The 22,022-nt window shown below is 40.4% G+C and overlaps 2 protein-coding genes across 6 annotated transcripts; one reads left to right on the forward strand and one right to left on the reverse strand.

The window, feature by feature from the left end:
• Positions 1-395: 395 nt before the first annotated feature.
• Positions 396-12,359, reverse strand: LOC308700253 (uncharacterized protein). 2 transcript variants are annotated; one of them, XM_081381799.1, is made up of 9 exons: positions 12,033-12,359; positions 10,323-10,655; positions 9,901-10,209; positions 8,834-8,962; positions 8,250-8,561; positions 4,713-5,024; positions 4,278-4,589; positions 3,807-4,118; positions 396-2,582 (listed from the first exon to the last, which is right to left on the reverse strand). In XM_081381799.1, exons 1-9 carry the CDS (start codon positions 12,076-12,078, stop codon positions 2,452-2,454), a joined length of 2,196 nt encoding a protein of 731 aa, XP_081237925.1. In that variant the 5' UTR covers positions 12,079-12,359; the 3' UTR covers positions 396-2,451. The 2 variants fall into 2 exon arrangements, with proteins under 2 accessions (XP_081237925.1, XP_081237926.1); XM_081381800.1 differs by lacking the exons at positions 8,250-8,561; positions 8,834-8,962 and having other exon boundaries at positions 12,033-12,276.
• Positions 12,360-15,152: 2,793 nt separating this feature from the next.
• Positions 15,153-20,196, forward strand: LOC308700257 (uncharacterized protein). Of its 4 annotated transcripts, none has more exons than XM_081381813.1 (5): positions 15,394-15,615; positions 15,757-16,071; positions 18,480-18,788; positions 19,249-19,388; positions 19,812-20,196. In XM_081381813.1, the coding sequence occupies exons 1-4, from the start codon at positions 15,567-15,569 to the stop codon at positions 19,356-19,358; spliced, it is 783 nt and encodes a 260-aa protein (XP_081237939.1). In that variant the 5' UTR covers positions 15,394-15,566; the 3' UTR covers positions 19,359-19,388; positions 19,812-20,196. The 4 variants fall into 4 exon arrangements, with proteins under 4 accessions (XP_081237938.1, XP_081237936.1, XP_081237939.1 ...); XM_081381811.1 differs by having other exon boundaries at positions 15,751-16,071; positions 19,812-20,191; XM_081381812.1 differs by lacking the exon at positions 19,812-20,196 and having other exon boundaries at positions 15,153-15,615; positions 19,249-19,789.
• Positions 20,197-22,022: the final 1,826 nt, after the last annotated feature.

The raw sequence follows: 22,022 nt of genomic DNA on the forward strand, positions 1-22,022 counted from the left end.
CACGTTTCTGGACCGTAAATGTCCGCACACAAACCCATAAACGGCACGATTCCGGCAGTTTCTGCATATGTGCTCTTGTGTGTCTGGTTTCTTGACCCGGCCAGAAACAGACCATTTGGTGTGTTTCCGTTTCTCAGCCCATAAACCCCCGAACACTTACAGAAATGTTCACTCCTTCACCGGTAAATCCCTGTATCTTCCTGCACGCGATGTAAAATCTTCACAAATTCCAGGGGACAATCAGTTAAATCTCTGTAAATGGACAGTTTATCTCTAAATAAACCTCTATAAATTAGCGTACACTTACCATTTTAAATGCTACTGGCCTTCAACATAAAAATGCGTCACATTAGCTTATCAAAGCTAGTTGTCAATAAAGCCACAAACACAGCCACGCATCAACAAAACTCAATTTTATTTTTCAGGACCTCAAATATTTTCAACAGAACTGCACATTCAACTGATCAATTACATTGAGAAAAAGGTTTTAAATATTTAGCAAAAACATGAGACACTTTAAACAAAACTGAATAAACAAAATTAATAAAAATTAAACTGTACACTAATTAAAACCAAATTCAAGAATGAACATACTTTTAAAGGGCTCTGGGCAGTGAGTATTGCGCTCCATCCCAATCAGACACACACTCTAATAGTACCATCAGGGGCATACCATATTTATCCAATTAATACTGTCCTTCAGAATCTGCCGAAGGACCTGGAGGATTTTTCTAACAGACATTACACATTGGTGAACATGTGACCAGCGTCGGCCAATAGTGGGGCTGCGTTCTGACATAGAACCCGGAAGTGCTGCACTGTTCACTACATCACCAGCGTAGGAGAATGACATGGAAGAGATTTACTGTTGTAGATATAGTGATCAAACTATACCATGTCCTTTGGGGGAGCCCACTTGCTTTTTTGTTTTTTTCACCATGGGGTGCTCATGCGCTTGAGTCAAAAGAGGACTTACAATGACTTACAGAGATACATAACAGCTACAAGTGTATGCAAGCACTATATAGGAATAGGATAAATCATTATAGAGGATTTACCCTATTATACTTTATCGACACAAATTAATAGGGCAAACAGCCACACACAAGTAATCATAACTTGTCTGTCTTTAAGTTCACATGAACATCATACCACCATACCATACCAGAATACCATAATTCCTCCATTCAGTTAGGCCTAAGACATCGAGAGTCACGCAGACCTATAGCAACCCAGCCATAACACATAATTGGGAATAACATGTCTTACCTTAACACAGAATCGACCACAAACTGCAGAATGGATTTCAAGGCCTCACGCATAGATCAATGGCCTCCAACTTTTATATTTTTTTCTACGAATCTTTGAGGTAACATGTACTAAACATGAGTGGAATTTGCACCGCAGCGCCACCACAGCTTGATTCTCATGACAAGAATCTTTATTGAGGTGAATTAGGTTTAAATCGCCAGCATGAATGAATGATATTTTTGCTATTTTACACATAATAATCCACAATGATCACATTACACAAAACTAAAAATTGCACGTCAAAATAACACAGTCAATATTTTTTGAGACCCCCCCGAAATTTCACAAATTACGTTTTCAGGGGAGCCCATGTCTTATTAAGGGGAGCCGAGCTCCCCCGTATTTCGCACCCTGTGTAGATATGTTTGGCAATAAAGAGTCATGAAAATACTGGAAAATCCAGCCTACCACCTCAGCCCGGTCTCACCCCAAAACGTCATGTACTGACGTGTCTTGACCAAACGGCAACATACGACGAATAGGGTACCCCTAAAACGTCCATATGAGACGAAGACATAAGCGCACCAGCAGCGCCTCCTAGTGGTACCCTAACGCATACCTAAACCTACCCATAACCCGAATAGTCACATATGGACGTTTTAGGGGTACCCTATTCGTCGTATGTTGCCGTTTGGTCAAGACACGTCAGTATGTGACGTTTTGGGGTGAGACTGTGTTAACCACCTTGAGGAGAGTGTTGAAGTACCTGACACACAGTTTGCCTTTAGAGACACATAAACATGTTCTGACCTCAAGGTTAAACACAGTGATGGCTGCCAATAGAGGGCGCTAGGATGCCGTCCTCCCTGAGCCACACGCACACAAAACAATAATAAATGATACATTTAGTCGAACCTTATTACACACTTTAACAGTCGAATTGCAATTGTTTTTTTGTTTTTTTTGTAAAGCTGCCAAATGGCTATTTAACAATTACATTCAGTCCTTCGCTGCTGATGATGTGCTTTTCAGTTCGTTACGCCACCCCCATACAGTCTTAGCACCAGCCGGCACTAGTTAAACGTGCAAATTAACCTGCTAGCTTTTCAAGTCTTCACAAACATCAGGTGAGGAATACTGGTGTAATAACTACAAATCGAAATTTCACAGCTCAACAGCACCAAACTTTTAGTGTCTGTTTTAAATGGGAATAACATTAAAATGCCAAACACCACTGCCTCTGTTCATTGGAAGCAACGGTATCTCCACTGAGTTTTCTCTCTGATGGGATCCCTCAGCATCTTCTCTGTTTATCTCTCTCCCTCTGTTCCCTGTAAGAAAACCGAAAGAATCACAGATGGTGAAAAGACAGTAATGACTGTTTTTATAAATCTGCAATACACTGATCTAAAGAGTGTAAAAATCAAGAACTTTTATCTTATCAAAGACACATTTAAGTCAAATATAAGTCTTTTTTTAATATAGGCCGTTTATGTTTTCTTTTTAATACTGAAGGCATGGATGTACAGACATCCCAAGTCTCCCGGAAGTTCCGGGAGTCTCCCGCATATTGATAGCGGCTCCCTGATACCCGCAAATGAGTTAAAATCTCCCGGAATCTAGAGCGAGCGAGCCAGAGCGCGCGTGCACAGCAGAGAGGGAGAGGGAGCGAGAGACCTTGCGTGTGTGCGTGTGTGCGCACGTAAGATAGAGAGCATCTGATTGGCCTGTTTCGGTAAATCAACCAATCAATTGTCAGTGTGGGCGGGTTTTATCGCTTCTCCCGAACCGAATTAATCAGTTCAGTGTATCTAGAAACAGGAGCGCCATGGCAACGGGAGAGTGCCACAAAAAAACATGCAAAAAACGAAAGTATAAGATACATTTTACGGCAGACTACATGAAAGTGTACCCCTGTCTTATAAGAGTAAAACATAATGATAGTCTTGCACGCTGTAAAGTTTGTAACAGTGACTTCAGCATTGCCCATGGCGGGTTAAATGATTGTAAAAGACATGTTGAGGTGAGTTCAACAAGTTTCATTTCATTCATGTGCATATTAGCCTATTCCTTAGACCTGTTTAAAGCTGCAATGGAATATAAATAAAAGCAGTTTACATGAATAGTATAAGCAGCTTATAAATAGTAAAAGTAATCTACAAATTGTAACATTATGAACAAATAAATGCATAGGCCTATAGCCTATAGAAATTATGTATTATGCTTTTATATATTTTAGGGACAACAACTCTGTGGTGAAATGTCATATTATGTCAATGCCTCCTTCCATTTTTTTTTTTTTTTTTTGGGGGGGGGGGGGGGGGGGGGGTACCTCCCTGAAATGAACTTTTGCAGGTTGGGATGTCTGGATGTAGGACTTCTAACTTTAAACTGGATCATTTTTTATTTTATAATTTTTACTAAACATTACTTGCAGTTTAATACTTGCATGTTTTATATTTAACCACAGGAAAGCTGTGTGCCTTTTACCACATCTTCACAGAGATCTGATCTAAATAAGATCATTATAATAACCAATAACTTGTGCTACTCACCTCGAATAGTAACTTTGAATCGCTTGTATTTGGTCTCTCTGCTGCTAATGATCTTGAGTTTATAAAGTCCACAGTCAGTGTTTGTGATGTTTGTGATGGTGAGAGATCCAGTCTGACGGTCCAGCTCCAGTCTGCCTCTGAATCTGCCATTAACACCATTATATGTTGAAATTTTTTTGTTCTCCATATCAGCTTTAGCTATAAGATTGTCTTCAGGGCCAAACATCCACAGTATCAGAGCATCTGTCTGTAGTTCACGAACATCAGTGTTTAGATTGGCACATTCTCCCTCCGTCACTGGCACTTTGATATCTTCATTTCACAGCACCATATAGAAGAGAAATGTGCTCATAAGATCATGTGAAAAATCCTTTGAGGGTTAGTTCATTTCAGAACATCTATAAATTGTTTTGTAGTTTTGTAGATCTAAAAAACAAATTATTATTATGTTAAAAGACATGAGATACTCACCGTCTACAATAATCGCGATTCTCTTGTCTCTTTTCCCTGTGCGGCTGCTGATCTGGAGTTTATAAACATCAGAATGTGCGATGCTGATGTTCCAGATGGTCAGAGATCCGGTCTGAGGATCCAGCTGAAGTCTGTCTTTGAATCTCAAATCATTGCCCTGATACACTGAGATCTTACTGGTGGCTCTGTTGATTTCAGCAATGCAGGTGTCATTATCTCCATGTGTCCACAGTATCTTACTGTCTTCCTCTAGTTCACGAATATCAGTGTTGAGAGTGACACATTCTCCCGCTGTCACTTTTAGTGTATCCACTTCATGTCACGCCAAAACATGCAACAGAAAAATATAGAAAAATATGATCATAAGAGCATGCAGGTTCACTAAATATTGAATATAAGGGGTATAAACATCATAATTAAACTCAAACTACTCACACCATACTGTAACTCTAAACTTCTTATACCAGACATTGTTTCTGCTGCTGATTTGTAGGTGATAAACTCCAGAGTCTGTGCTTTTGGTGTTTTTGATCCTGAGAGATCCAGTCCGATCATTCATCTCCAGTCTGCCTTCGAATCTCCCATCATCAACATCAATAAATGAGAGCCGATTGGTGTCTCCATCTCTTTTAGCTATAATGGTGTCTTCAGATCCAAACCTCCAGAGCACCTGATCATCCTTCTGTAGTTCACTAACACTGGTGTCTAGAGTGACGTTTTCTCCCTCTGAGAATCGTAGTGAGTCCACTGCATGAGCAAACAAAACATGAAGAAAAGTGAACATGAGAACAAAAAAGAGTAATGTGGTGGAAATGAAACTAAGTTAATAATTGATGATCTTTACAAAGATCCCGCACTGCATATTGTCTGACACACCCATTTCAGGTCTTGGATTCTCTAATATTGAGCTGATGAGCTGAATCAGGTGTGTTTGATTGAAACAAAATATGTGTTGAGGGCTCCAGAAATATGGTTGAGAGGAACCACTGATTTATGACACTACGTTTCCCCACTTAGTGCTGTAAAGAGACGACCAAACACCTGTGAAGAGACGACCCAACACCTGTGAAGTGACGACCCAACACCTGTGAAGTGACGACCCAAAACCTGTGAAGAGACGACCCAACACCTGTGAAGAGACGACCCAACACCTGTGAAGAGACGACTCAACACCTGATAAGAGACGACCCAACACCTGATAAGAGACGACCCAACACCTGTGAAGAGACGACCCAACACCTGTGAAGAGACGACCCAACACCTGTGAAGAGACAACCCAACACCTGTGAGGAGACAACCCAACACCTGTGAAGAGACGACTCAACACCTGATAAGAGATGACCCAACACCTGTGAAGAGACGACTCAACACCTGATAAGAGACGACCCAACACCTGTGAAGAGACGACCCAACACCTGTGAAGAGACAACCCAACACCTGTGAGGAGACAACCCAACACCTGTGAAGAGACGACCCAACACCTGATAAGAGATGACCCAACACCTGTGAAGAGACGACTCAACACCTGTGAAGAGACGACCCAACACCTGTGAAGAGACGACTCAACACCTGATAAGAGACGACCCAACACCTGATAAGAGACGACCCAACACCTGTGAAGAGACGACCCAACACCTGTTAAGGGACGACCCAACACCTGTGAAGAGACGACCCAACACCTGTGAAGAGACAACCCAACACCTGTGAGGAGACAACCCAACACCTGTGAAGAGACGACTCAACACCTGATAAGAGATGACCCAACACCTGTGAAGAGACGACTCAACACCTGATAAGAGATGACCCAACACCTGTGAAGAGACGACCCAACACCTGTGAAGAGACAACCCAACACCTGTGAGGAGACAACCCAACACCTGTGAAGAGACGACTCAACGCCTGTGAAGTGACGACCCAACACCTGTGAAGTGACGACCCAACACCTGTGAAGTGACGACCCAAAACCTGTGAAGAGACGACCCAACACCTGTGAAGAGACGACCCAACACCTGTGAAGAGACGACTCAACACCTGATAAGAGACGACCCAACACCTGATAAGAGACGACCCAACACCTGTGAAGAGACGACCCAACACCTGTTAAGGGACGACCCAACACCTGTGAAGAGACGACCCAACACCTGTGAAGAGACAACCCAACACCTGTGAGGAGACAACCCAACACCTGTGAAGAGACGACTCAACACCTGATAAGAGATGACCCAACACCTGTGAAGAGACGACTCAACACCTGATAAGAGACGACCCAACACCTGTGAAGAGACGACCCAACACCTGTGAAGAGACAACCCAACACCTGTGAGGAGACAACCCAACACCTGTGAAGAGACGACCCAACACCTGATAAGAGATGACCCAACACCTGTGAAGAGACGACTCAACACCTGTGAAGAGACGACCCAACACCTGTGAAGAGACGACTCAACACCTGATAAGAGACGACCCAACACCTGATAAGAGACGACCCAACACCTGTGAAGAGACGACCCAACACCTGTTAAGGGACGACCCAACACCTGTGAAGAGACGACCCAACACCTGTGAAGAGACAACCCAACACCTGTGAGGAGACAACCCAACACCTGTGAAGAGACGACTCAACACCTGATAAGAGATGACCCAACACCTGTGAAGAGACGACTCAACACCTGATAAGAGATGACCCAACACCTGTGAAGAGACGACCCAACACCTGTGAAGAGACAACCCAACACCTGTGAGGAGACAACCCAACACCTGTGAAGAGACGACTCAACACCTGATAAGAGATGACCCAACACCTGTGAAGAGACGACTCAACACCTGATAAGAGATGACCCAACACCTGTGAAGAGACGACCCAACACCTGTGAAGAGACAACCCAACACCTGTGAAGAGACGACCCAACACCTGTGAAGAGACGACCCAACACCTGTGAAGAGACGACCCAACACCTGTGAAGAGACAACCCAACACCTGTGAGGAGACAACCCAACACCTGTGAAGAGACGACTCAACACCTGATAAGAGATGACCCAACACCTGTGAAGAGACGACTCAACACCTGATAAGAGACGACCCAACACCTGTGAAGAGACGACCCAACACCTGTGAAGAGACAACCCAACACCTGTGAGGAGACAACCCAACACCTGTGAAGAGACGACTCAACACCTGATAAGAGACGAGACGACCCAACACCTGATAAGAGACGACCCAACACCTGTGAAGAGACGACCCAACAGCTGTGAAGAGACAGCTCAACACCTGTGAAGAGACGACCCAACACCTGTGAAGAGACAACCCAACACCTGTGAAGAGACGACCCAACACCTGTGAAGAGACAACCCAACACCTGTGAAGAGACAACCCAACACCTGTGAAGAGACAGCTCAACACCTGTGAAGAGACGAGACGACCCAACACCTGTGAAGAGACGACCCAACACCTGTGAAGAGACGACCCAACAGCTGTGAAGAGACAGCTCAACACCTGTGAAGAGACGACCCAACACCTGTGAAGAGACGACCCAACACCTGTGAAGAGACGACCTAACACCTGTTAAGGGACGACTCAACACCTGTGAAGAGACGACCCAACACCTGTGAAGAGACAACCCAACACCTGTGAGGAGACGACCCAACACATGAGAAGAGACGACCCAACACCTGTAAAAAGATGCCCCAAAATCTCTGAAGAGACGACCTAACACCTGTGAAGAGATGACCCAACACTTGTGAAGAGACCACCCAACACCTGTTAAGGGCCGACTCAAAACCCGTGAGGAGACGACCCAAACATCCTGTTTCTCCTCGAAATCACATTAGTAAAATGTGCTGCGAACACAGTATCCTTAAAAATAAACCTAACACACCTTCAGTGATTGGCCCCTAATAACCTGCACTAAAAGCAAGAAAGCTAGAGTGGCATCAATAATAATATTGTTTCCATTGACAGATTGAGCTACTCACCATAGAGCATAACCCTGAATCTTTTGGATTTGGTCTCTCTGGTGCTGAAGAGCTTCAGCTGATAATCTCCTGACTGTGTGATTTTGACGTCTCTGATGGTGAGATCTCCATTCTCACTGTTCAGCTGCAGTCGGTCTCTGAATCTCTCGTCATCACCAGGTAAGGTCTCGTTGGTCCTTACAGAAATTTCAGCAATGGTAGAGCCTAGAGGCCCAAACCTCCAGAGTATTTTATCATATTTCTGTAGTTCGGTTATGCCAGTGTGTAGAGTGACAGAATCTCCCTCTGTCACTTCTTTTGTCTTCATTACATCTGTTCATTGCACCCAGAGAATAAAAAGCTTATTTCTCAGAAATTAAACTGATACAACTGTCAGTGAAATCAGTAACAAGACACAAATTTAAAGTTACTTGACTAATAAACCTCAAGTAATTTGTAGTTTAATAGCTTGTAATTGTCCAGTTTTAATCTCTCAGAATAGCACACAGTAACAGTTTCTCACTCTAATGGTGCTAAATGATCTCCTTTAAACCTTTAAAGTACTTAAGTAGATCATGTAAGAGACTTGACTCTGTAATACTTACGCTTTAGTTTCGAGTACTTGCGGCGATAGTAACACACACCAGTGGTTACAGCTACAGCCACAACTAGCAGCACACATAAACAAATCAGTGTGGCTAAAGCTGCTGGAGACAGACCTGGCTCAGGAACCGCTAGAGAGAGACAGTCATTAGGGTAAATTTGACCTGAAAGTCTGACCGTACATGTATATGAGTTAAATAAGTAAGGGATAATCCATAGCTAGCTTTGCATTAAATGTTTTTAATGTAGGATGTGGAGTCAAAGAACCGCCCGACCCGAAGCGTCTTTAAATGGTTCATTCATTTTTCAAAATGAAGTGAGGTAGACTTGAGCTAAAACAGTAGGGTTTCATGACACTTCAAAGTTGATTATTTTCCTTTATAATGTATTAATCATTAGCATGACACTAATTCAAATATGATTAGTTATTATTTTGGTGGTTATACAGATTTCTTTTTTTTTCTGTAAATACTGTAAAATCTGTATTACAGCAGTTTGATTTGAAACAACCAAACACATTGACTACCCAGCACGTCATTTAACTGTCAGGTTAACTATAGACCCGATAGACCAGCTATGATATCTACAAGACATAAGTGTCATTTCATGACATGGTCAATAAGTACACAAGTCACAATTTAGCTATTAAACGGCTATTAGCCGTCTTTTAAATTCAAAATTGCTTGCTGGTTAGTGACACAATTAAACTAGATTACACTATTTTAGTGTTTATGACGGTGATGAATTGATATTGTTTATTGATTTAATATTTACCCAGCTGCAAGTCATTAAAATTGTGAAGATTAAATGACTAAAGGTTTAACATTGTTACGTAAACCCTGACAACAGTTTAAGGTATTTCCCACCAACTAAATAAATAAATAAATAAATAAATATATACATACATATATATATATACATACATACATGTTTTTTTGTTATAAAAATGTTTTTCACACATGTTCTATAATAACATTACCATATAATTTGAACAAATCATTGTCGTTATTAATTACAAAGCATAACATATTGCAATGTGAGAAGGATCATTAAAATGTGCTCTACTCACTGACAATAACGTTGAATCTCTTGTAGAAGGTATCTTTAGTGTTGGTGATCTGTAGTTGATAAACTCCTGTATCTGTGGTTCTGGTGTCTGTGATGGTCAGAGATCCAGTCTTATCATCCAGTCTGAATCTCCCATCATCACTGTTTGAGATCTTATGGATTGTAGTGTTGACTTCAGCAATGAAAGTGTCTGGACTCAACGGTCCAAACATCCACAGAATCACATCATATTTCTGTTTTTCATTAACACCAGTGTGTAGAGTGACGGATTCTCCCTCTTTACTGTTTGTTATCCCAGCAAAAAACACATCTGGAGAACAAACAGGAGTAGTTTTTAAGATTTCACCGCTTGATCACTGAAAGTTGATCACTGTAATTGTTTTGTACACAGATCTATAAAATGCTCAGATCTGCTCTACTCACCGTGGACGGTCACACTGAACGTCTTGGATGAGGTCTCAGTGCTGATGATCTTTAGCTGATAATCTCCAGAGTGTTTGGTCCTGACGTCGCTGATGCTGAGAGATCCAGTCTGATTGTCCAGCTGCAGTCTGTCTTCGAATCTCCCATCATCGTCATCATAAAACGAAGAAGTCTGGCTTTTTCCATTGAGTTTAGCGATAATAGCGCTTTGAGCTCCATACATCCACATCATCAGATCAATCTTGTGTATGTCAGTGAGGTTAGTGTGTAAAGTAATAGAATCTCCCTCCAAGATGGACACTTTCTTTGCTTCAGCTGCCTCACCAGACACACCTGCGAACAAGAGCGGAAGAACATGTCTTACAGTCACAACACTATCTGTAAAGTGCTCATATGTCTTATAGTTTGTATGATCCCATACAGTGAAATAGGAGTGAGCGGGGCACAAACTAAAGCGGAGCTCATTGTAACACACATGGTTGAAAACTTTTCACACATGCCATCATAACGAAACTTAGTGTGTTTACTAGTTGCCATATCAACACTATATAGAGAAAGAATTGTTCCAAAATTAAAAAAATCTTTTGAAAATATCACTGAACATTTATTTAACAAAAGTACATTTCTACCTGAAGTTAATTTTTCATCTATAATTATTATTTTCTTTTTTTAAAATCTGTTATTGAACAGTTGATATGGTTCTTTAATGCTGAACAGCAGAAACACTCGCCGGGTTTAAACCCCAGTTGCTCATGCGGGGCATGTTGTCACACTGCGTTACAATGAGCCATTATTAGAACCATTCTATTCTATTCTATTCTATTCTATTCTATTCTATTGATTAACCATGAGGAAAATGTGAATAAAGACTGAGAGTCAATGTTCAGAAAGTATTAATTATTATTATTTTTTTAACTATGCTGTATAGCTGTATTTGTAAGGTGTTTGTTATCAAACTCAAAAATTATTTATTTTTAATTCCTAAAAATTATTTATTTTTAATTCCTAAAAAATGCCATTATTTATATGAAAAAGTTGATTGTATTTTATTGACAGACTGATTTAGTTTGTCTTGTATTTTTATTTATTTTTATTAGATCAGATAGCATTTTAATCTGTCATATGGTCATGTTATAATGTACTCCACCTATGGGGCATGTTGTCACAGTTCACTTACATTCGGAGTAAGAGTAAATCAAGAATAAAGTATACAGTGTGACGAAACCATATAATTGTACCAGGCACGTGCGAAATTATAGTGTGAAATAAATACTCCGAACCATAAGTGAATTTACACAAACTGAGAAAGTCAAAAAGTGATAGGTTGTGCCCGCTCTCTCCTACATTTACATATGATTTGACAGTTTACTTGAATAAATACCTCAAATCTAAAAGGTGTGCATCATACCTGACACTTACATGAACACTTTACAGTTGGTTTTACGACTGTAAGTTATTCTTTTCCAAATGCTAATGAAGTTAGAGGCGTGTATGCCAATATAGTATTGTAACTTTAGAGACGCTCCCTAACTTTGCGAATACCGAAAGTCAAACGTCAATCAAACTTGATGCCAGTTAATCTCTAAAAGCGGGTTTCTGTGTTGATTAATGTGGTTTACAGCTTCACAGAATGGCCAGCTCGTCAGATTGTGGGACACTAGAGAAAGTGAAACCAAAATTGTTTGAGATTATATAGACTAGGCTACTCACCGTACAAAAATACCAGGAACACCGGGAGAAAAACAATGTTCTTCATTTCGCTGTGGAGTTCCGTGATCCCTGATCTTGCGGTGGAGGAATCTTTGCTATCAAACCGAGCCGCAGACTTTTACTCACTGTTCTCTATATTAACGCATAGAACCTGAAGAGGAATCCGTCGTGCAGAACACATAAACGAAAGAAAGATTTCCTAGTTTTAATGACGGTTCTTCTTTTGTTCACACCCATTCATCACAACAGGATTTTCCGCGTTACGCACATCAGTGTCCGGACAGCTTAAAGTTCATAATGTGTCCAGCGTTTCACATTATGGGAAGTGCTTTCGGTTTGAGGAAGTTCCACTCAGAAAGACTGCAACAGATCATTTCAAACCATAAAGCTGCACAAATACTCTGTTAGTTTGACTGAATTACATGTACGTTTTTCCTTCATGTTCTGTTGCAAGATATCTAATATTGGTGTGTAATGGTATAACAAGAATATCTATGTAAGAGGAATATCTTTAACTCTTTGAACATTTAATAGAAATTTAACATTAGCCTACTCACAAAAAAAAAAAAAAAAAAAAAAAAAAATGCAGTTCAGAACATCGACAAATTAAAATGTTAATTAAAACTATATGAAAAATAATTTTCACTCACGGCATACATTTTTATGAATATGGCATTTATGAAACAAATAAAGTCCAAGTCCAGTGTCATATGAGAAAGAGAAACCTTAAATAAAAATAAAATAAAAAATAAGATCATAGGCTACACGGATCTCCAAATAATAACAGTTAACTGTAATGTTTTGGTCTTGTCTGTAGTTTCCATCTCTGTGCTCCTGAGGGCAGGAATGAGCTGATAAATGAACTACAGAGTTTCAAGGTGAAAAATGAAAGGCAAAACGTTTTCATGTTGCACTTAAAATCTGTATGACCCCTAATGTTAATGTGACTCCCACATTTTAAAGGGGAATTCAATAAATGTTTGATTAAATTATGGAATGATATATCAGGGTTTTCATATTATTACTTTAGTAATATATCAAATGAGAACATTAGTTGCTTATTTTGTCCCACAAGCTTATTGACATTATGAACTGTTTTGCAGCAGCTGTCTGTATCTGTATCTAAATCTATATCTATATCTGTATTTATATCTATATCTATATCTGTATCTAAATCTATATCTATATCTATATCTGTATCTGTATCTATATCTGTATCTGTATCCTCCCACTGCAGTTCAGCGATGCTGAGATCCAGATCTCACTCAGGACATCTAAAGATTTCGTATACAACTGATACAGAAGATGAAAGCATGATCAGAGGAAACACACAGTGTTAACCAGAGGTGTTAGTTTTGAACAGGAAGATTGTGTAATGTTCAAGCGGCAACCTCCCTGTCTCTCTCTTGAAAACAACAGGGAAGTGAGTTCAACTGCAGTTCATCGACTGGCCGCTTGAGGCTGGCTGCAAAAGTGAGTCAAATCTGTATCTCCCCCATGTTGAGATGCTCAACTTTACAGCAGGAAAAAAATTGTGCAAAAAGTGTTTTTTAGTCTATATAGCTAATTTTGCCCTTCATGAAACCTGTGAGTGGGGTGAATTTTTTTACAACTCATCCGTTTAAAGGGTTACTTCAGGATTTAGCATTAAGCTTTGTATTAGTAGAAAACCTGTAGTATTTTCGAATTACCATGCTTTCCCCCCTCATATCCCCCTGAGACAAGAGATTTATGTATTTTTTGTCTGGAAAAAATCCTCCGATGACGCAAAAATCGTCATTTTGCGTCATCGGAGGATTTTCTGGACAGAGGCTAAAGACTACAGCCAGTAGATGGCGTTGTTCCGCATGTTTTCAGCCCGCCCATACAGGGTGGGATCTCACTCACAGAATGTACACAGTGTCACTGTCAGCCTCTTTCTTTGGAAGCTAAGCTAGCAGGCTCTTGTTCTGTGGAGAAAGCTGAATAGTAGGAGAAAGCTGAGTAAGTAACCATCCTCCTTTTCCCGGACTTTTCCGGCGGGCGAGATCGTTCAAAATGTCCGGGATTCAGCTTTTGCATGGCGACCGCAGAAAGCAAATGCTCGCCATTCATTGTTTACATGCACACCTTTCAATCTAACTGAATTCATTCCGATTGGTGAATTTGAATGTAGTGTTTACATGAACGCTAAACAAGTGATCGGTTGATGTGCGTTTTACCATTGCTAAGAAAAATTCCCGCTCCTCCGTGAGAGATGGGAGACCCGCCGGCGCGTCTCAGTAATCACGCCACCGGCCTCGCGTCGTTCTCCCGTGGCCGTCAGCCTCGTCCTGCTCTCCACAGTAAACATGATGAATGGCGACTGTAGAACGCAAAAGCCGAATCCCGGACATTTTGGGCTATCTCTAAATCCCTCGCAAACTCATCAAGTAGGCTAGCTTTGTTGTTTTCAACTGCACTCTCTTACCGGTAGGCGTGGCCTCCTGACAGCGAAGCAAGTGCATTCTGGGAGTTGTTGTCTTTCATCCACATAAGCCAAAAATACATTTTCTGGCTTTTCTCAGTCTAGAAAGCTCATGTCTTCACATTTCTTCTACTTAAATGACCTATTTTAAATACACATTCATCTTCTCAGAGGTGAAGTATCCCTTTGAATTATATTAAGCCTTAAGTTCTGCATAATTAAGGGCGTGGCCACTTGAGTGACAGGTGGATTGCCACTGCTGTCGCTGCTAGCCGTTTGCCTATCTCCGCCGTGTTTGTGCTTTTTTGGGGATTATTTCATACAATTTGTCATGACCTGGCTCTAGAGCCATGACAAAAATAGAAGGAAGCAGTTTTAAACCACAATAATGAAATTTATTAACTAAAGAAAAACACCAATACAACAACTAACGTAACATAATACAACCATGAAGTGTGAAAATCAGGAAGGTCAGTAGAGTGAGGTGCATGTTTGGATGAATGGAATGTATGCTGTTGTGTGTTGCATGAACAAAACAATTAATGCACGGGAGAGAAGGGCTCCACTGGAACAAGGAGAGTGGTAGGTTTATGAAGGCGTGAAACACCTGGGCCCAGGTGTCCCCAATCCCACTGTCAAGCTATAGCCACACCCCCTGCAACACAGACCAAACCAGACACAAGGAAACAGGCCGTCACAAATTTAAAACACTTAAATTTAATACAACTTCTGAGGTAATAAATATGGTTTAATCCATTTGAAAGGCGTCCAAAATCTGAATTTGAAGAGGACTGAATAAAGCTCTCTTTAGGCTCTCTTTCTCCGCCCACTTTAGGCTTCAGAAACGTCACACACACTACGTCCATATTTTTTTATATTCTGTGGTAACGTCACATTTGAAGGTGTCTATTTCTCACAGAAGACAAGTGTTAAGCGTGTGAAACACACACTGACTGTACGTCTGCACACAGCCTTGACTGCCAAACAAGGAACTGCACCTCTGCTAGTTTAGAGACTGGCTTTCTCAGAGAGATGTGTGATTAACCGCACAGAGTTGCTTATTCAGGCGTATTATCTCGCGGAAGAAAATGTCTCGCACGTTTGTTTTTTTCTGTCTGGGTTTGTGGCGCTTAGTTGGTAAGTTATGTTTTTAAGTTACATTTTTTTATATGACAACATCTAAAATGATGAACTAAAATTTTAACTAAATAAATATACAGTGAACAGAAATGATCGTATAATGACTAAAATAACTTCCTGTGTGTCCTCGAGGTGTAGAGACGGATGAAATGAAGTCAACAGAAGTGATGGAGGGGGATTCGTTCACTTTACACACTGATGTTACTCAAATGCACAGTGATGATCTGATTCTGTGGAGATTTGGATCTAAAGCCACACACATAGCTAAAATCAGAGCACATGAGATCGTTCCTGATAGTGTTGATGAGAGATTCAGAGACAGACTTCAGCTGGACAATCAGACCGGATCGCTGACCATCACAAACACCAGCACTGGAGACTCTGGACCGTATGAAGTCGAAATCGTCACTGGAAATAAGGCCTCAGTCAAGACTTTCAGCGTGACCGTCTATGGTAAGCATTACACTTTCCTGTTCTTTTCATATTCTCAGTGTAAATATATTCAATTATTGCACTCGATTCCTGAAATTATGTTTTAAGATTATTTAAATGTTTGAGATGGGGTAAGATGAGCCACCCACTGTATCTGGTAGAGGTCTGACAGGACTTTTTGTTTCCCACTTTCCCTCGTTCCTGCAATATTTAATAGCTTTAAAAGCTTCCTGAATCATCATTTACTTTTTTTTTTTTTTTTTTGGACCACATTAGGACAGTTCTTCAATGGCTTGGCAGTGAATAGCGATCACTGTTCTTTTTGCTGCTCCTCCAACAAATTTCCTACAATTCCCTTTAGATTTTACTCAGAGCCTACCGGACAAAACCATGGATGGTTTGAAACCAAACTGGCTGAAACAAAATGTCAACAAAATTAACTCTGTCTCGTTTGCATCGCATTTTAACTGAGTGGCGTATAGTGTTCAAGCATTTTCAAGTGTCGTCTTAATAACTGCTCTTGTGTTGATCTTTGAGACCTCATGTTATGCTTTTACAAGTTGCATATAAATGTATCGCTCCATGTTGTAATTTCAGCTGGAATTTCCTCTTCTTCTTCTTCCGAACTAGCTCTAGGGTTTTGGCCTGATCAGAACCAAACATGTGAAGCAAGATTCTCTGGAGTAGATATTAAAAAAAAAAGTAGAAATTTCGGTTCACGGTCTCTAAGGGCCGCCAGAACGTTTGTTGACGTTATAACAGGGAAAAAAAACATGAAACGGCTATAACTACTTCTCCGTTAGTCCGATTGACTTGGAAACTGGCATGCAGTGTCTTTGTCCGAGATGCCATGATTGTCTATGCGAATATTGATGTATCTCATAAAACATGTCCGTCATCGGCCAATGAATTACTGTTAACTGGTAAAAAACTTTAAATCCATACATTTCCTATGCTGTATTGGCTCTAAATGGTCATTTCCATCTATGCTTGAGATGGTAACAGGCTTGCTAAATAAAAAAAATATATATAATATATTTTTATGCATGTGCTCGAAGGCCTTAAACGCTTGACCGGAACTATATTTAAAATTATGCTTATAATCTTCTCTTTGTAAAGTACTCAGTTTAATCCAGATGGCTCACCTAATGCTTTCGCATGGGTTAACTTAGTCTCGCGTAGCCAGAATTCTGGAATTCATTGCAGCTTTCTTTGGCCAAGGCCCATAAGGCCGTTTGACCGACATGTCAAACAACCAACTACAGTTCGTTTCGTTCAGCGTCACGTTTCGGGGCGTGAAATGTCCCCACAACAACAGACCGGCGTGCAACAAGTCAGTCAGCATAGAAAATCAAAGAAGGAGAAGAAAACAAGCAGTAAGTCATTGATCTGTTCGTGCACACTTTTGAGAATCCTACGTTTAGCTGATCTTGATAAATGCTCATTGTCGCTCATGTAAACACAACAGTTTTTCTTCTGCAATCACACGTCTGCGCTTTGTTTCCCGGCTGACCGAAAATAAACGCGACACTCGCGCCCCCCGGAAATCCGATAAAATTCAACCAATCAGATGACGACTTCGACATTCCTGAAGTGTTTCCAGTTAAGTGTTCCATATGCATCAGACGTTTAGCCAATGTTCCGTGGGCGTGACGTCTGAGGCTGAGACTAGGGTTAACTTAACTCGGTGAAGTTGTGTGGCAAGTCGAAACACTAGAGCATTTTTTTTTGCAAAGTCATAATTTAGTTTCACATCTCCTTTCCTGGCTTACCACTCAAACGAAAACAAGCTCACCTTACCCCACTCTCCTCTCATTTCTCTTTAATGTTTTTTTTTTTTAAATGTTCTATCTTTGGGTCAGCTTTTTATGAAGGTTTTTTGCAAAAATATTGATCTATTCTAAAAACTGAGACATGAGTGAAGACTAGGAGCCTCATTTATAAAATGTTTCACATAAATCATCCTATACTTGATCTTACGATCATTTCTCAAATGTGCGTGTGGGATTCTAAGAACGAACATATGCACAAAAAAATATGAGTACGCCTCTCTTCCAGAAGTGAAATCTATCAAATTTAAATCTTGAAACTTGAAATTGTGTGCAGCTGAATGATGGATCCAGTCAACGTCCAAATCTTTTACTTGAGTACGGCGAGTAACGAGAATTGCTTAGATTTCCAAATACCTGCAGTTCTCCGGAAAAGCACTTTTCCATGTCAAAGACGTTTTTTCATAAATATGACTTCTAGTGTTCGCACAGTCGCACCGTCTTAGCTCAGATCTTTATAAATGAGGCCCCTGTACTGTCAGTATCGGCACTGATCTCTCTGTGTGACGTCACAAACTCTCACCCAACACATTCAATCACAGACATTGATTGTTACTCTATTGTTACTACATTGACATATTACTCTTTCACGTTTCCCAGCTTCTCTGTCCGTTCCCGACATCACCAGCTACTCTCCATCGACTCCTTCATCATCTGAAACGCCACCGAGCTCCAGATGTGTGTTGCTGTGTTCAGTGATGAATGTGACACAGGTGACTCTCTCCTGGTACAGAGGATCCGCTTTACTCTCCTCCATCAGCATCCCTGAGCTCAACACCACCATCTCTTTACATCTGGAGGTGGAACACGAGGATAACAACACCTACAGCTGTGTGCTCAACAATCCCATCAGCCACCAGGCTCGACATCTCAACATTTCTGAGTTCTGTCACACAACCTCTTGTATTAGTGAGTACAGAAGATTATTTGTTTCATTCTTGTGTGTCTATTGGTCCATAGAGACAATTGAAGTCAGATCCCAATAAAACACATATTATTAAGTTGAATAATTCCAATTATTTTTGCGATTCAGGTTCCTTTATGATTCCTGTTATATTAATGTTCGGGTAGACTATCTGCAGCCAGTAGAATCACCCATGTGAATGATCAGGCAGTGCAGCACCATAACATTCACAAGTTTATTAAGGAAGAAGTCACTGACAGAAAGTCAAATGTTTTTTTCAATGGCCGGTACTGAAGAAGAACCAATTCTCAGTTCCCAACCCTGACACACTTTTGTAAAACAAAATAAAAATAGTGAACTTGTAAAACAGAGTACTAAGCACTGATATCTGTTTTTAAAAACAAAAACAGTTGGTGTAAGTGTAAATAAGAGTAAATAGATAAGAATATTGTCTTCTCTACTTAGACTATGCCCACAGTTTTACTGAAACTGTGATCCGATTGGCCATCTCTGTCCTGGTGGGTGTGGCTACGGTTGCTGTACTGGTTTATGACATCAGATCCAGAAGAGTGTGACAGGACAGGGGAGCAAATACGTTACAAAAGGTCCTATGATTAGTTTTGTTACTCTTGTTACAGTTTTCCTTCCTCCTCCTGCTCTTTATCATGTTTTGTTTGCTCATCATCATTTTTCTGACATCTATTATTACCCATGCCATCACCAACTAACTAATCACAAAACTGATGGCATGTCTAAGAACAGGAAAAGTATTTGTTTTCCATTTGTTATTAAAGCTTGTATTGGTTCCTATGTTTTATTGAATGTGTACAATACTGCATTAATTAATATTGCTCTCAAGTTATCACACTGCTGATTTGCACACAAGCTCTTTTGTAAATATGTAACCTAATGAGTTGGCATTGCAGCACAATAGCTTACTAAATATAGATCTATACACACTGTTGTCATTACTTTATTATTACATTCATGTTTATTAAAATCTATTAAAAAAATCTATTATTTTGCAGTCATTATAAGTGATGATTGAGCATTAGTGATGAACACCTGCTGTTAACAAGCAGAATCACTGAAGGAGAGAGGAACACAAGAACTACAACTGACTTCAGCCACAGCTTTAGAAGAAATCAACTGAAGATACAAGAAGACATTACATCTCTGAAGATCTCAGCAGAGGTGGATTGAATCCACTGTTGCCAACTCATTTGGGTTGTTGGGGAGTTGCTATACAGACTTTTACAGATTTAGATTTCTATCTAGGCTTTCATCCGCATGTACACTCTTAGTAAAGATCCTACACACAGTTTTTAAACAAGACCCCATCATTCACTGTGAGCTCTTGCAGCCTGGCATACAGAGTGACTGTGACAGAGATAAACATGTGTGTGTCATTTGATTGTGTGCTTTTTAGTGCTTGATTTAGCAATGTTTCAAAAGTTGCTATAGAATACATTTTAAAAGTGGCTTAATCTGTTAGTAAAGATACTATTAGAAGAACAAGTTGCTTAGGTAGTCGTTAAAAGTTTTAATGAAATGTAAGTCCAAGTTCAACTCTCTAATGTGTAAGAAATTCATCTTAGATTTCATAAATAATTACGTGTTTGAATACCGTATATATATATATATATATATATATATATATATATATATATATATATATATATATATATATATATATATATATATATATATATATATATATCCATCCATATCTGCCCCAGCAGAGCTCTGAGCGTCACTGCTGAGAAAAGACTGTTTTGAAAGAAACGTGTAGCTTTGTTTAGTCGACACATGCTTCTCACAGGATGTGGTCTGACAATGAGAGATGCATACGAGCACGAGTTCACTATGCAGAGACCAGTAAGAAGATGATACACCTTCTCTGAACACTTTCAAGGAAAAGTACAAAAGGTACACTTATGTATCAATATGTACTTTGAAGGTACCAGTATGCACCCTTTAGGTCCAAAGATGTACCTTTTGAAAAGGTACCGCCCCGCACAATCTTTTGCTCATTTCTTTCGGAGAGTGTACCTGTAGTTAAACCACTCTTCAAACGTTAACGAGGTATTTTAGTAAAGAAAATGATGTGAGGAGGAAAGGGTTTTGCAAAGCTGTGAATGTGTTGAGAGTGTGTAGTTCAGAGTATTTGATCAAATGTAGGCTTACAATGATTTTGGGAACCGTGACCAAGATTAGTTTTGATCTTGTCGTGCTTCAGAAAACACTCCCCCTCTGTGAAACCCACTCTGGCATTCAAAAGTCATGTTTCTGCTTTTTGTCATATTAGAGAAGTGCAAGCCTTTGAAAACAAAATAAGGAAAAGCAGAAATCAGGTCGGCTTGTTTCTGTGGACTGTGAGAGATCAGAAGCCAAAAAAATTACTTCAAAATACGTATTCCAGTTGAGATGTGAACTGTCCATCAGCAAGTGTGTTTTAAGAGAAGAATAAATGTGCTCCACTCAGTTCACAGTGAAAGTGAAAGCTGCTGCTGTGGTTTGAGTTGCACAGATCTAGAGGAACGTGGTTTATTCTGATGGGTGGACAAACAGTTTCTGCATAAGACGGTATCTATTATTACATGTATGTGCTATGCGTGAAGACTTTATTTTCCTGTCCTACTAATGTGAACTTGATACATTCTGACTTCCCAGATAGCAAGTCCCCATCTAACAATGTTAAATCAATCTTAATGTTTCAATGTTAACTGCACTAGCACTACCCCACAAGGCTGCCCGTGATGATTGAAGCAGTGGGCAGAGCTGTCAGCACTCAGACTGTGACTTTGGTGACTATGAACCAAACTATTGATAACATCTTGGAGAAGCTTACAGCTTTGCAAAGGCATATGGATCGTTTTGGAGACCCAAATGGACCAGGAGCTGTGTAAATTGGAATGCGGCTACTCGTCCCAAGACCAAACAACCCCAATCTTATCTGCTTTCGGCCCCCCTCTATCAGCAGTGGCCTTGGCTGAGGCTGCTGCTGCAACAACAACTCCTCCAGAAGAGAGCACTGCTGTGAGACGCTCTTGCGTTCCTTCCCCCACTCCCCACTGACACCTGCTGATTGTTGACTGTGTCTGGGACCTGATCAAGGTTGACTCCATGGCAACTGCTGTGTATCGCTATGACATCCTGCGGACTGAGGCATCTAGATTAGGATGTCAGGCATAGCAACTCTCCAGGCCTACACATACACAAACTTTTACATATACACA

Source organism: Scardinius erythrophthalmus (assembly GCF_964197995.2).
Source record: "Scardinius erythrophthalmus genome assembly, chromosome: 1".
In the NCBI taxonomy this organism is placed as follows: Eukaryota; Metazoa; Chordata; class Actinopteri; order Cypriniformes; family Leuciscidae; genus Scardinius; species Scardinius erythrophthalmus.